The sequence below is a fragment of the Wolffia australiana genome, chromosome 15, assembly GCF_029677425.1.
Source record: "Wolffia australiana isolate 7733 chromosome 15, ASM2967742v1".
In the NCBI taxonomy this organism is placed as follows: domain Eukaryota; kingdom Viridiplantae; phylum Streptophyta; class Magnoliopsida; order Alismatales; family Araceae; genus Wolffia; species Wolffia australiana.
Window position 1 is genome coordinate 6,060,870 of NC_135849.1, and position 13,348 is coordinate 6,074,217.

The window sequence follows — 13,348 nt, forward strand, 5'->3', positions numbered from 1 at the left end:
GGAAGGCATTGAAATATGACAGCCCAGTCAACAGTCTCTCTGAATTTTTCTCTACAATCAACTTGAGGACCAAGTTAAAGCCAGAGGTTTTGGGTATATGTCCTTTGTCCACATATATCCCTGTTGTTAAGTTCAGCCAGAGAGAAATTAAGTGTATATTTTTGGTTACTTGCAAGGAAACAAAGGTACAAATTTTTATGATCCAAAGTCAAAGAAATTATTTATATCTGAAGATGTGACATTAGCTGAGAATGAATGATTCTTGGCAGATGAATCAGAAGTATGTGTTGAAACGACTTCAACTGTGGTGGATCCTCGGGCAACTCACGGGAGATCCCTGGTTGTTTGCAGAAGCTGAAACCCTGGCCTGACTGTCCTAATTGGGCCCAGGAGAAGCCAATATGGGCCTCATTCAGAGGAAACCCTGAGTTCAGCCTGTCCAGGATAATTTCAGGCAGAAACTATCCCACTTTTGGGTCTTCTCCAGACACATTGGTGTTGAGAAATATGTGCTACATAAGTCCACGCCCAGAGAAAATGGCCCAAATCCAATAGGAGATCTATCGGGCCCACTAGAAGGAAGAACCAGGAGACAGTGGGGCCCACCGCAAAAGTTAACGACTAGTTAAAAACTAGCCGTTGGGCGACTGCCCAAACGGCTGCTACAAGTACTGATGAAAAATGCTCTTTTATGTACTGTTTTTGTTTAAAAACAAAATTTTCCTTTCTTACTTTTCTCAACTATCTGCACTTCAACGATCTTCAGCAACTTGATAGTTGGGCTGTGGTGACCAAGAGGTCTGCAGCCGGATTGCATTTAGGACCCCTGTGCAGGGCTGCCGCGCACACCACAAAGGCATCTGTGTCATCAGCTGAATCTGATATTGGAGGAGGCAGATGCTCCCGAGGGGGTGGCAGGTGCAAGGGCTGCGGAAGGAGGTCGTGCTTGTCTTTATCGGAGACCAACTATGGGTCGACGAGGTCCAGGGAGGATTAAATCCACGTCGTGCAGGATGGTAACGCCATGCCAGCGTCAGGCAATGGCACCCCCATAAAGGGCGTCACCCTCACTGCAGAGTGTTGCTACTGGAGATGAGAGTCATCACTCTCTTCTGTCTGGTATGCAAAGCAAGGTAGCACTCGGCATTAGCAATGGCTTTTGTCAACGGGCCATCGCACCTGTCATCGAAGAATGGTCCAACTTGGTGTCCACGGCAAGTGCTTGTGGGATGCGGGGTGGAAGGCTCTGATACCAATTGATACAATCTTTGATGTAGGCTTGTATCGGGAAGGGGGCTGGACGAGAAGTGTAGATGTTACAGGAATGAACTGAGGACAGGTCAAACAGAGGAAGCAGAAATTGATCGGGGATGAGCCACCTGAACACGCGGTGAGGTAGAGACTATCATGAGAGACGGGGATCACAGAGGGAGCGAGAGGACTTAGTGACTGAGAGAAGAGACTGATGACTCTAGCTTCATTCTTCATGGCTGCCCTCCGAGAGGGAGGACATCCACCTTTTTAAGGAAATACAGGAGGGCCAAATAACCAAAATGCTCCTATGGGCTAAAATGACTAAACTAACCCTAAATTAGATAGGGATCCTATCATAGAGGAAGTTGAGGTGCACAACCCCTTGTTTCCTCTTCCTACTGTAAGCATAGTCCTTGAGCTTCTAACCCCCATTGGTGCATTTAGGCTTCTCAGAAGCCTAAAACTAGTTCCCATCACCTGATACACCTTGTCCCCAAAGTGGGAAGTCCGTAAAAAGACATTGAATGTCCACGAGTCCCTTTCGTGATGCTTCAAAGGTAGGGAGTTTTTTGACAATGAACCACTACCTTGGATCCAGTTAGCAAAGCTTAAGTATCCAAATGCTCCTCAGGTTGCATCTTCCTGATGGGACCATGAGTCAAGGTTAAAGTCTGTTGATCTGGGTTCGGACACAGGGAAATTAGGTTCTATCAATGGATGATCAAAGAGGATCTAACCCTACACATCCAAAACAATATACCAGTATACACTGTCTATTTCTACTGACTACTGGCACCTGAAAATGTTTCAGATAGAAAGATATCCAGTAATGATGATGTTGAGACCTGGTGCATTAGCAATTTTTTTGAGAAAAGTGTATCAGCATGATGTCCTCCACACTTTGAGAAAATCCACAACTAATAAGGAAGCCACTCTTGCTTTTATTGATTCTTTGGCCAGGTTTTTTTTTTGAAAGATAATTCTTTGACCAGGTTCTGCAAGAACTTCCAGAAAGTCCATGACTGAAGAGACTCCAAACTACCTACTTAAAAGTCATTTTCATCATCAGCAAAGAGTCGATGTGATATTGTTTCCTCTTGGCTTAACTGTAGACCTGAATTCTGCTAAACTTAAGACTGCAACTATTTTCAGACTCTAGCTTCATTGACTGAGAGACTATCATGAGAGAATTTCGTCACAGAGGGAGCGAGAGGACTTAGTGACTGAGAGAAGAGATTGCAATATTAAAGAGGTTCTATGTTTTAACAAAAAAATGGAAACTCCGCAAGAATTTATACCCTCAATAAGGACAAACCAAATAGATTCAAAAACATCAGTTTCTGTAAGAATGGATCAACAAATGAGACAAGGAAAACTAATAATCTACCCGAAAAAGCTCTTGCTCAGCAGAATTTATGGCTTCGTCAAAAGAGTGGAGTAGAGAATCATCCCAGGCCAATGTCCACGCAAAGATGGAGCAATCTTCAAACTCGTTCACCTCAATCTGAAAGAATTAACCAGAGGAATAGAAATCACAAAGTTATCGTAATTTTTACTTGCTCACAGTCCTGTATGAGATTGAGGAAGATATTTACTGATAATATCATGAGATTCAAAGTAACTACAGAATTGAAAAATTAAGTGGGTTGTCCTTAACCTGCGGAATAACAGCACAACATGAACGGGATACATGCTCCACACAATGCAATTTGTCATTATAAAGGGTTTCGGTAAACCCATAGGCACTTATCAGTGGTGAATCAACTGAGAGATATCTGAAAATAAATCAGTGGTAAATTTTCATATTTATCTTCACAGCTCAAATTTATCAATCAAATAGACCCAATAAATGCAGACAAGTAGGTGAGAGTATAAAAGAGAGCACTTTAAGCATTTGAAAAGCTAATTAAGAGAAGAAGAGCTCATCATTCAAGTAGAGAAGGGCGTGCGGTGCGGTGCGAAAATTCGCACCAACTGTGCGAATTTTCGCACGCACCAGAGGGGCTGTGCGATGTGCGGTGCGGTTTCATGCGGAAATCTGCACCGCACATCGCACATATTCGCACAGCTCACTGTTGCCGGGCCAGGGCGGCACCGCCACGTCCCCCAGACGATGGGGGAGTTAGGCCGGCGGGGCAGCGGGAAGGGTGATGGGGTGGCGGCGGGGAGGGGGGCCGGTCGTCAGTGAGAGAGTGCAGTGTTGAGGGGGCACGGGCGGCCGGGGGTCCCCTACCAAATTTTCGCACATTCACACATAACCGCACTGCACAGACCCTTGTGCGGTGTGCGGTACGGTGTGCGAGTATCATGTGCGGTGCGGTGTGCGAATTTCGCACCGCACAGCACATTCGCACGTTCGTCCGTTTGCTTGCACGAACGGACCTTCCCTACATTGAAGAAACACTTAAAGGTAGCATGGTTTTATCTTTCCAAAGCCACATAAATAAGGTATTCCCTCTGCTGTACCCTTTTGATCTTCTCGTGTACTTCCCAATCTGAAAAGGATGGGCTCTCCAAACCCAGTAATTCAGCGTCCCATTTGCAGGCTACAAGTGCCGGATAGACCGCTCCATTATCACCAATTGTAAGTTCTGCATAATACCTAATAGCATGTTGGGTTTTCGAGGAGCAATTATTTTAAAACCCCTTATTCTCAGTGTTAGCGCCCATATCTTTCTTTGTTATATTTGCATTTACTTTTTTGTCCTTACGTGTACTTTCTAGATGGCCTTTCATAGGAGGCCCAATATTGTAAAAACCCATGTTAACATCTCAAATAAAGATGTGTGGGTGTCATTGTGGAGTGATGAGTTTTTCCTCTATGTGTTAACCCTAATGGCTGCCTAGGGTTGGTGGAGTGCAAGACCGACATGGTATCAGAGCATGGAGCGTATTGGATGATGATCAATCGAGCACGGTGTACCTGATCGAACGAGAAGTCTGGCACCACCGTGAAGGGTCAACGTGAGCCGTTGTCGGCGTGGAGCGTATCGGTTGTTGGCATGAGCGGGCCGTGGAGCGTCGGGTGATGCTGTCTGGAGCGTCGTGTGATGCTGTTGGCGTATTGGTTGTTGGCTTGAGCAAGCCGTAGATCGTCGGTTGACGCTGTTGGTGTACCAGTTGACGCTGTCTGGAGCAGGAGTTACTAGGTGGAGCGTTGTGCACACAGGATCCTTGGTTGGTTGTATTCGTTGTATTGTGTTGCAGTTGCACATCGATTCAAACCAAGTTGAAGATGGCGCATTCCAGTACAGTGGATTCTTCACGTGGCACAGAAGAAGACCGTGGCGTCACCTCTTACTCAGTATCATCAGTGATACCACCAGTCGCCGAACCACTTCATTATAATGGGCGTAATTTTGATCAGTGGGGGCAGATGGTGGAGCTCACACTGCTTGGCAGGGGGCTGGATGATCACTTAATCATTGAAGTCGATCCCGACGACCCAACATACAAAGCGTGGAAGCGAGATGACGCCAACGTTCATGTCTTCTTGCTGGGAAGCATGACAAAAGACGTGTTCCCAAAGTTATCGTTCTTGAAGATGGCCAAACAGATCTGGGATTATGTTCGGAAGACAGCTCTAAAACAGAGTACTATGTGGAGGACATATGATCTAGTCGTGAAGGCCTGGAGCGTCCAACAAGGAGACAGGTCAGTAACCGAGTATGTGAATGAATTACAATCTATATGGTTGGAACTGGATTACTACAGGCCAATTTTAAGTTCAGATGAGTGGGAACATACACTTCGTGATCGTATGTTTAAATTTCTGATGGGACTGAATGCTGAATACGAGACGTTGCGAGGACAGATTCTCAATTATGAGCGAGTGCGTGATCTTGAACAGGCAATTAATATCGTGCTGGAGGAGGAGAGTCGCCGGCAGCAAGCAGTCTCAGGAACTTCCAAGGACGAGAATGGAGCAGGGTTGATGGTTAAGTCTAAGGAGCAGACGCACCCAACCGAGGAAAATCAGAATGATGCTAGTCGAACCAATACTCATGGAACTCATGATGCACATCGCAAAGAGAAGTCATATCAAGGAAAAGGCAATCGGAACAATGTTGTGTGCCATTATTGCAAGCGAAAGGGTCATACAAAGGAGAATTGTTGGGACCTACATGGTCGGCCACCGAGAATGCAGGCACACTCTGTCTCTGCTCAGGAAGATCAAAAGAGAGAAAAGGAGATGTGTGACTCTAGCTCAGGAGGATCCAGTGGTACATGTGTTGAGTTCAAGCGAGACAAAGATGAGGTGAACATTCTCAGAGAGGAGTTAGAAAAGTTGAAGGCATTAGTTGGATCTACCTCCATGGCGAAATCCAGCTGCTGACCTGGTAAGCACGTGAATTTTAATGATCATCTTTATTTGGACTGGATTTTAGACTCTGGAGCTACGGATCATATGACAGCATATCGATCAAAGTTCCACTCTTATACTCTGTATGAAGGGGGCAGAAAGGTGTTCACTGATGGAGGTGAAGTCCTGCCGGTGGTTGGTATTGGTGACGTAAATATTGAAAATCTGTGACTTCTTAAAAATGTTTTACAAGTGCCAAATTTAAAGGCACAATTAATGCCTCCTCAGCGCCTAATACAAGATGTCAAATGTTCACTAACAATTGATTGTACTGATTGTTTTGCATATGATAAGGCAAGGAACTTGGAGATTTCACTCTTTAAGGAGAGGAATGGACTTATTTACGTGACGGGTGAAGCAAAGACGGGAATGATGGTGAACGCTCAATCTCCAGGAAGGAGCAATGACAAGCAAATCGAAGACTTTAAAATTTCACATTTTCGTTTGGGAAATCCATCTTTTGGCTTGATGAAACACATTTTTCCTTCATATGCAAAGAATTTTGATATTTCAAATGTAATGTGTGAATCGTGTCAATTTGTGAAACATAAAAGAGCCTCTTATAGTGGGAATGGAGAAAGGAGTAACATTCCCTTTGAACTTGTTCATGGGGATGTGTGGGGACCAGCACCCATAAATTCTCTCACGGGAGCACGATGGTTCTTTATTCTGATAGATGATTGTACCAGGTTGTCTTGGGTGCACTTACTTAAGCACAAATCAGAGGTGACAGGTGTTATACAGGATTTCTGTACCAGGGTAAAAAACAATTCGATGTTTCAGTGAGAAAGTTCCGTTCTGATAATGCAAAAGACTTTTTTAATGGGAGGTTGGCCTCATTTTTCCGATGAATGGAATTGTATAGGAGTCCTCATGTGTTAATACTACACAACAAAATGGAGTCGCGGAAAGAAAGATAGGACATGTGGTGAAACAGCCAGGATACTTCTCTATCATTACAATGTGCCCAAGTATTTATGTGGAGAAGCAGTACTTACTGTCGTACATCTGATTAATCATTTGCCCTAAAAAATTCTGAACTATGAGAGTCCAGTTGATATCATTTCTAAAGTCTTTCCACTAATTAAGTTGAAGACTCATTTGAAACCCCAAATATTTGGATGTACAGCATTTGTCCACGAGCAAAGGGCTGTCGATAAATTCAGTCCAAGGGCAATTAAATGTGTGTTTGTGGGCTACTCACAAAGGAAGAAGGGATACAAATGTTATGATCCCAAGTCAAAGAGAATGTTCATCTCTGCTGACGTGACATTTCACGAAATGGAACTGTTCTTCAAAGATGAGAGCGAAACCAGAGTCCAGTTACCGGACCGAGATAATGTGTTCGAAGATGGAATTGTATATAACAAACCTATACATGTTAGTGATGAAGCTGTGGGAGAGAATCGAAGTCAGGTGGAAGAAGCAATTGAGGCAACAGCTGTAGCTGATCCGGTAACAGAAAAGGTTGGAGATGATGCAGCTCAATCTGAAGAGGAAGTCGCAGCTCAGCCTGAAGAATCACAGGATGAGATATCGAGCCAAAGTAACGATTATGGATGGCCTATAGCACAATGGAAAGGAACACGAGCATGTACTCAACGACCAAGGTATCCTCTCTCTAATGTTGTGGCATATGAACACTTGCCGTCTGAGTTTCAAGTATTCCTTGATAAAATTAGATAATACTCATATTCCTAAGTCAGTAAAAGAGGTGTTCGCTGACGGAAAATGGAGAGAGGCTATGGATCTTGAGATGGAAGCACTGATCAAGAATGGAACTTGGGAGATTGTCAATCTTCCCCAGGGCAAACGTCCAGTTGGGTGTCGATGGGTATACACCATAAAGTACCATGCTGATGGAACAATAGAGAGGTATAAAGCCAGGTTAGTGGCCAAAGGGTATACTCAATGCTATGGAATTGATTATGAAGAGACTTTTGCACCAGTGGCAAAGTTAAATACAGTACGTGTGTTGATCGCAGTGGCAGCATCTCTTGGGTGGAAATTGTATCAATATGATGTAAAGAATGCATTTCTTCACGGGGAGCTGGAAGAAGAAATTTATATGCAGTTACCCCCTAGCTATTACTCACACTTGGCCGCACCTAAAGGTTGCAGGTTAAAAAGAACCTTGTATGGACTAAAGCAGTCCCCTCGTGCATGGTTTGGGAAGTTCTCCCAATCATTGAAGAATATGGGATATGTGCAGGGAAATGGTGATCACACTCTGTTTGTAAAGCAGTCCTCAAGAGGACATGTCTCAGTTCTCCTTGTACATGTGGATGACATCATTATCACTTGTGATGATGAGCAAGAGACAGATGCATTGGGCAAAGGTCTATCTGAGCAATTTGAAGTCAAATCTTTGGGACAGTTGGGGTACTGGGTATAGAGATTGCATACTCAAACGAAACCATTTTCATTTGTCAGCGGAAGTATATTATCGATCTGACGGAAGAGACTGGAATGAGTGATTGTAAACCGTGTGCAACCCCAATGGAAGCAAATCTGAAATTAGGCAGGTGTGAAGATGCAACTCCCGTGAATAAGGAGAAGTACCAAAGACTGATTGGAAGACTTATCTATTTAAATCATACGAGACCAGGCATTGCATTTGCTGTGGGACTTCTGGGTTAGTTTATGCAGAGTCCGAGAGAACCTCATTGGCAGGCTGCAGCTCGAGTATTGTCGTACTTAAAAGGTACAGCAGGACATGGGCTAATGTTCAGGAGACATGGTGGGATTAATCTCGAAATTTATACAGAGTCAGATTATGGTGGTTCATTGAGTGATCGGAGCTCAACTACTGGTATTGCTCATTTCTCGGAGGAAATTTGGTTACCTGGAAGAGTAAGAAGCAGGCGGTTGTGGCGTTATCAAGTGCATAGGCTGAATACAGAGCACTGAAGAAAGGCATTTGTGAAAGACTCTGGCTGAGAATTATCTTGAATGATTTACGGTTACTGACAACAGAGCCAATCAGTGTATACTATGATAGCAAGTTGGCTATAGACATAGCTCATAATCCAGTGCAGCATGATCGAACAACGCATATTGAAATTAATAGACACTTCTTACGAGAGAAGATTGATCAGAGGAGTATTCAATTGCTGTATGTGTCTACGAATCAACAAGTAGCCGATCTTCTCAACTAAGGGTTGCAAGGAGCTCTTTTTCAGCAGCATATGTCCAAGCTGGGAATTAGAAGCATCTACCTACCAGCTTTAGGGGGAGTGTTAGCGCCCATATCTTTCCTTGTTATATTTGCATTTACTTTTTTGCCCTTATGTGTACTTTCTAGATGGCCTTTCATAAGAGGCCCAATATTGTAAAAACCCATGTTAACATCTCAAATAGAGATGTGTGGGCGTCATTGTGGAGTGATGAGTTTTTCCTCTATGTGTTAACCCTAATGGCCGCCTAGGGTTGGTGGAGTGCAAGACCGACACTCAGAAGATCCAGAACACTGACGCATGTGGGAGTAGCCTGGAAGAGGATACCTCACAGATGGGTAAGTCTAAGTATGAATAAAGATGGGAAGAGAAAAGGCATTGTGTTCCCAAGAGCTGAACGTGATTACATTTTTGTTATTCTGGACTATTTCTCACATTCCTCGTCTTTTCTCTCTTCTTAAATTCAATCCTGTTGGATATTGTTCTCCAACAGGATTGAATTCTGTTTCTTCGTTGATTATGCCAGAGTGGAATCATCAGCATGCGAGTAAAATCCGTCATCTCGCAATTTGAAATGGCTAAAACCACAATAATCCTATCACTATATCCAATGATGAAGATCAGAGTCTGCAATGAGAAGAATGAAAGAGCTTCAGGCGTTATCTTCTCAACCTCTGCCAGTGATGAAACACTAAGACCCTTCATTCCTGGCACAAGCTTAAGGGTTTATATATCAAATAATCTGCAACTAGTCTGACAGGGACAGGCATAATATCCAGTCAAATTAGGGAGAATTGCTTATGCTTGATTCCGGCCAAAACAAGAGGAAATGGTTTTCGTTTTTTGAAGAGACAAGAGGAAATGGTCTCCCTTCAAAAAAGAAACAACCTCTTCCGCCATCTCAGGCTGTCGAACTGAACCGCTCCATGAGCGGGGTCTCGGACAGATTCAGAATCTAATGAAGAGGCGCAACAGTCTTGACTTTTATGTGATTTCGGTAGCTCTCATTTTCCTAACTTTTAGAAAGCGTAAAACATGGAAGCGCAAATAAGGGCATAGCAGCTACAAACTCATGAAACATCTTCATGTCAGTTGCACGTTTTCCTATTTCAGAAGCTCTCCAATTCCATCATCGAAATACTCTCATGGTTTAACGAATCAAAGAAGACGACATATAATTCGAGAATAGAGAGATAGAAACAGAGGAGTAAACGGAACGAGGCCCATATAATGCACATACACATAGATATACACCATTTCCTCGCATTACCCGAATGGAGACACCACCCAGATGCCGTAGAACAGAGTACAAATCCAAGCAGACTTAACGATACATTTACTCGCCAGAGGCTAATTTTCACGCACAGACGAGATTCATTTATCTTCACACTAATCACGGAAGAAAGATAAAGAGAAGCAAATAACACAACAGAACACAAAAACAGTTTTTTTCCCAGAGAATCTTTAGTCGATAGCCTTTTCTTTTCAAATTTGAGAGAACCGTCCAGCCAACCACAGCATATAATGGTTTTCGTCGCCCCGATGAATTGTACGCCAGCGAGTAGAAACGTCGAGGGCCGCGCATGTTCAAGCTACGGTTAGCACCGATTTCAGCGTTTTAACTACGAAACTCCGACCTCCGTCGAAGTATAATAGTTTTCTCCCTTAACAGGAAAAGCTCCGTCGAAGGACGGAAGCCAGAAGGGGGGTGGAAAGAAGCCTAAGCCTATAGTCAAATGTGCGTATAGTCAAATATTTGTAAGAAAAATGACAGCGGCTGACCTCATTAATTTTCTTGCAGCTGAAGAAGGAGAAGAACCCTTTGCGTGGACAGCCGCCCCAATTCCCGCAACTCCGAGCAGCCCAGAAGGAAGATCGACGGGGGAAATGCCCCCCATTTTATTTGCCAAGAAGTAAAATTGCGGAAAACTTTCGGATGAGAACAACCAATTTACTGCTTTCAGAGTTGGAGGTAGAGCGATCTGCAGAGTCAATGAGTAACAAAATCAGAATATAATTAATGCAACATTCTTGTAGTGACCCAAGAAAAGAACTTGAAAAGTCAAAGCCAGGACAACCAAGTTATCTTAATTAAGGTGCCAGAGAATGCAAGAAGATAGCCGCAGGTAGATAAGAAAATTTTCCAATGTAGGTAAAATTGTTGTGCCACTCTTGAGAAAAAGAAAAAGCCGTTAAAAACGCATCTTTCAAAGATGAAATCCCAGAACACGCGGTTTGAATACCTGAAGCCTCAAAACACCGCTCGCGAGGTTCAATAGATTAGGCCTCATCTTCGCGACCTCCTCTCTCATTTTCTCGACCGCCTCCGACACCGTGAGCGCCGGCGGCAACGTGCGCGTCACGCAAATCTTCACCGGCGCGTCGGAGTCGGTCGAAAATCCATCGAGCTGAAGCTGCAGCGCCAAGCTTACAAATCCGTAAGACGTCGGCAATAATCAAACTAAAAATCGACGAATAAAACAGCACAATCAACGAAATTTTTTGGAGATTTCGACCTCGCTTTTGGCTTCGCCGAGGCATCTCAAAGGCTGGATAGAACTGAAGCTGTGAAACCGCCGACGCTGAAGTAATCGGACTTTCCCCGAACATTTATGGTTTATACGGCGACGAGAGCGGTAGAGATGATTCAGATTGCTGGAATCGACGGCGGATTTGCGGAGAACCGCGGTCTCCAACAACAGTTCGCAGTTCATCAACGCAGCGGAAGAGCAGAGCGGAGCGGATGAGGAGAGTGTCTGCGTGAGAGTTAGAACATGATCGAGAAGAAAGGTCATTTTAAACAGCAGCGGTTTTTATAGTTTCTAATTTTTTTTCCGAGATTTTCTATTTTTTGTCTATCCGGAAAATCTCCTTTCTTATTTTGGCTGATTTCCCTTTTATAAATTAATTTTCCATCCTAAATTTTAAGAGTGGATTATGCATTCCCGTAATCCATAACCACTTACTTAACGGCATGATCTACTTTGCTTCATTAGGTGGCTTAACCTGGATAGTTATCTTCACTAGATTATAAAGTAAGAAATTTTCCATCGTAAATTTTGAAAGTAGATTATGAATTCCCTTAATCCATAAGCACTTATTTAACGGCATGATTTTACTTTGCTTCATTAGGTGGCTAATCACTGATTCATTATCTCCTAATTGCGTTGAAACTGGTCAGAAGTTTATTTTTAGAAACTTGAAATAATTAATAAGTTTACCTCATGTGTTGGTGCCATAAATAGAGAGGTCCAGCAAATTAAAATGGCTTCTTTGTAGAAGTTAAAGTATTTTCGGAATGTACATAAAACCGTCTACAATCATAATACTTTTTCATGTTGAAGTCACAATAAAACTTTTTTTGAACTCAACTGAAATCATCCGTACAAAAAAATAAGAGAAAATTAAGAGAGAAATCATCCGTACAAAAAGTATTCAAAAAAATTGAATCCCATTCATAATTGTATGGAACCAATTTTTCCAACAAAGCAACTAATACTGTGCAAAGGAACTCACATTTTGATTTTTCAAGGTGCCTGGATGATGAAGAATATGATAGAGAGGCCCAAATAAACAAAGTATGACATTTCACAAGTTGTTTATCATATTTCTATAGATATCGACTATCCTACTGACCTCAATTGATTATTCCACAACAACAGAAAGTGCGGCATTATTTTTTTGGGTTATTAATGAAACTTAATGGAGTATCAGAGAGATAGGCACAGCTCATTAGAAACTTAATGCATTGCAAAAAGAATTCATCTTGTAGAAGTTATATATTCCGACGTTGTTCATAAACATTCATAATAATGTTTAGAACTTGGCTATTACTTTTAAACTCAATCAACGTTGACTATTTCTGTAAAAGGAAAGTTCAGTTATATTCCAGTAGTTGGGAAATTAAGAGATCAAAAGAGAGAGAGACATATCTTTACAATGTTACCCTTTTGGAGTTTTATATTATAAAGAATATGGGAAAAAAGATAAAAATATGAATACCCAGTCTTTTCTCCCACTTTATGCTTTCAATTGAAAAATGTAATTACAAAAAAATATCCTTTTGATTTGATTACAGTACATAAACATGTAATTTTTTATAAAAAATTGTAAATGAATAAATTGAAGAGTCATCGCTTACTCTTGAAATACTAATTCTGTATGGATGTGCATGTCACATACCATAGCTTACCTTCCACCTGTTCTCCATGATCAATCTTTTGGATCTGAAAACATTATGTTGAGCACAACTCACCAACTCAAATGGAATCATCTCTTGCCGTCATTCTAATCAAACTGCATGCCCTACAGAGAAGAGTCACTTCATGCTTATTGAAGGGAACACACAAGATATTTCGACCAGCTTGGGAACATACCATTTAAAATTTCAAAGAATATCCATAATCATGTATGATCAAATTTAAAATAAAATCTAAATTTATAAATATTATTTTTTAAATTAAATTCCTTAAACGGCATTGTTAACCCAAATCTGAGGTCTACCAAGTGTCTAGTTTTGAATTCGCATCTTCTACTGCCACACTATCAAAAGCCT

General features: G+C 42.3%; 1 protein-coding gene across 3 annotated transcripts in view; it reads right to left on the minus strand.

The window, feature by feature from the left end:
• PHYLLO (2-oxoglutarate decarboxylase/hydro-lyase/magnesium ion-binding protein) overlaps nucleotides 1-11,603 on the minus strand; it is a 51,625-nt gene extending 40,022 nt beyond the window's left edge. For 2 of the 3 annotated variants that reach the window (XM_078587875.1, XM_078587874.1), the window contains exons 1-5: nucleotides 11,310-11,603; nucleotides 11,037-11,207; nucleotides 10,576-10,775; nucleotides 2,912-3,029; nucleotides 2,642-2,758 (exon numbers count right to left, since the gene is read on the minus strand). In XM_078587875.1, the coding sequence (XP_078444001.1) occupies nucleotides 2,642-2,758; nucleotides 2,912-3,029; nucleotides 10,576-10,775; nucleotides 11,037-11,207; nucleotides 11,310-11,588 (885 nt within the window). In that variant the 5' untranslated portion in view covers nucleotides 11,589-11,603. Of the gene's footprint in view, nucleotides 1-2,641; nucleotides 2,759-2,911; nucleotides 3,030-10,063; nucleotides 10,083-10,575; nucleotides 10,776-11,036; nucleotides 11,208-11,309 lie in introns of those variants that run through there. The other variant, XM_078587877.1, reaches the window with a different exon arrangement.
• Between the last annotated feature and the right edge of the window lie 1,745 nt (nucleotides 11,604-13,348).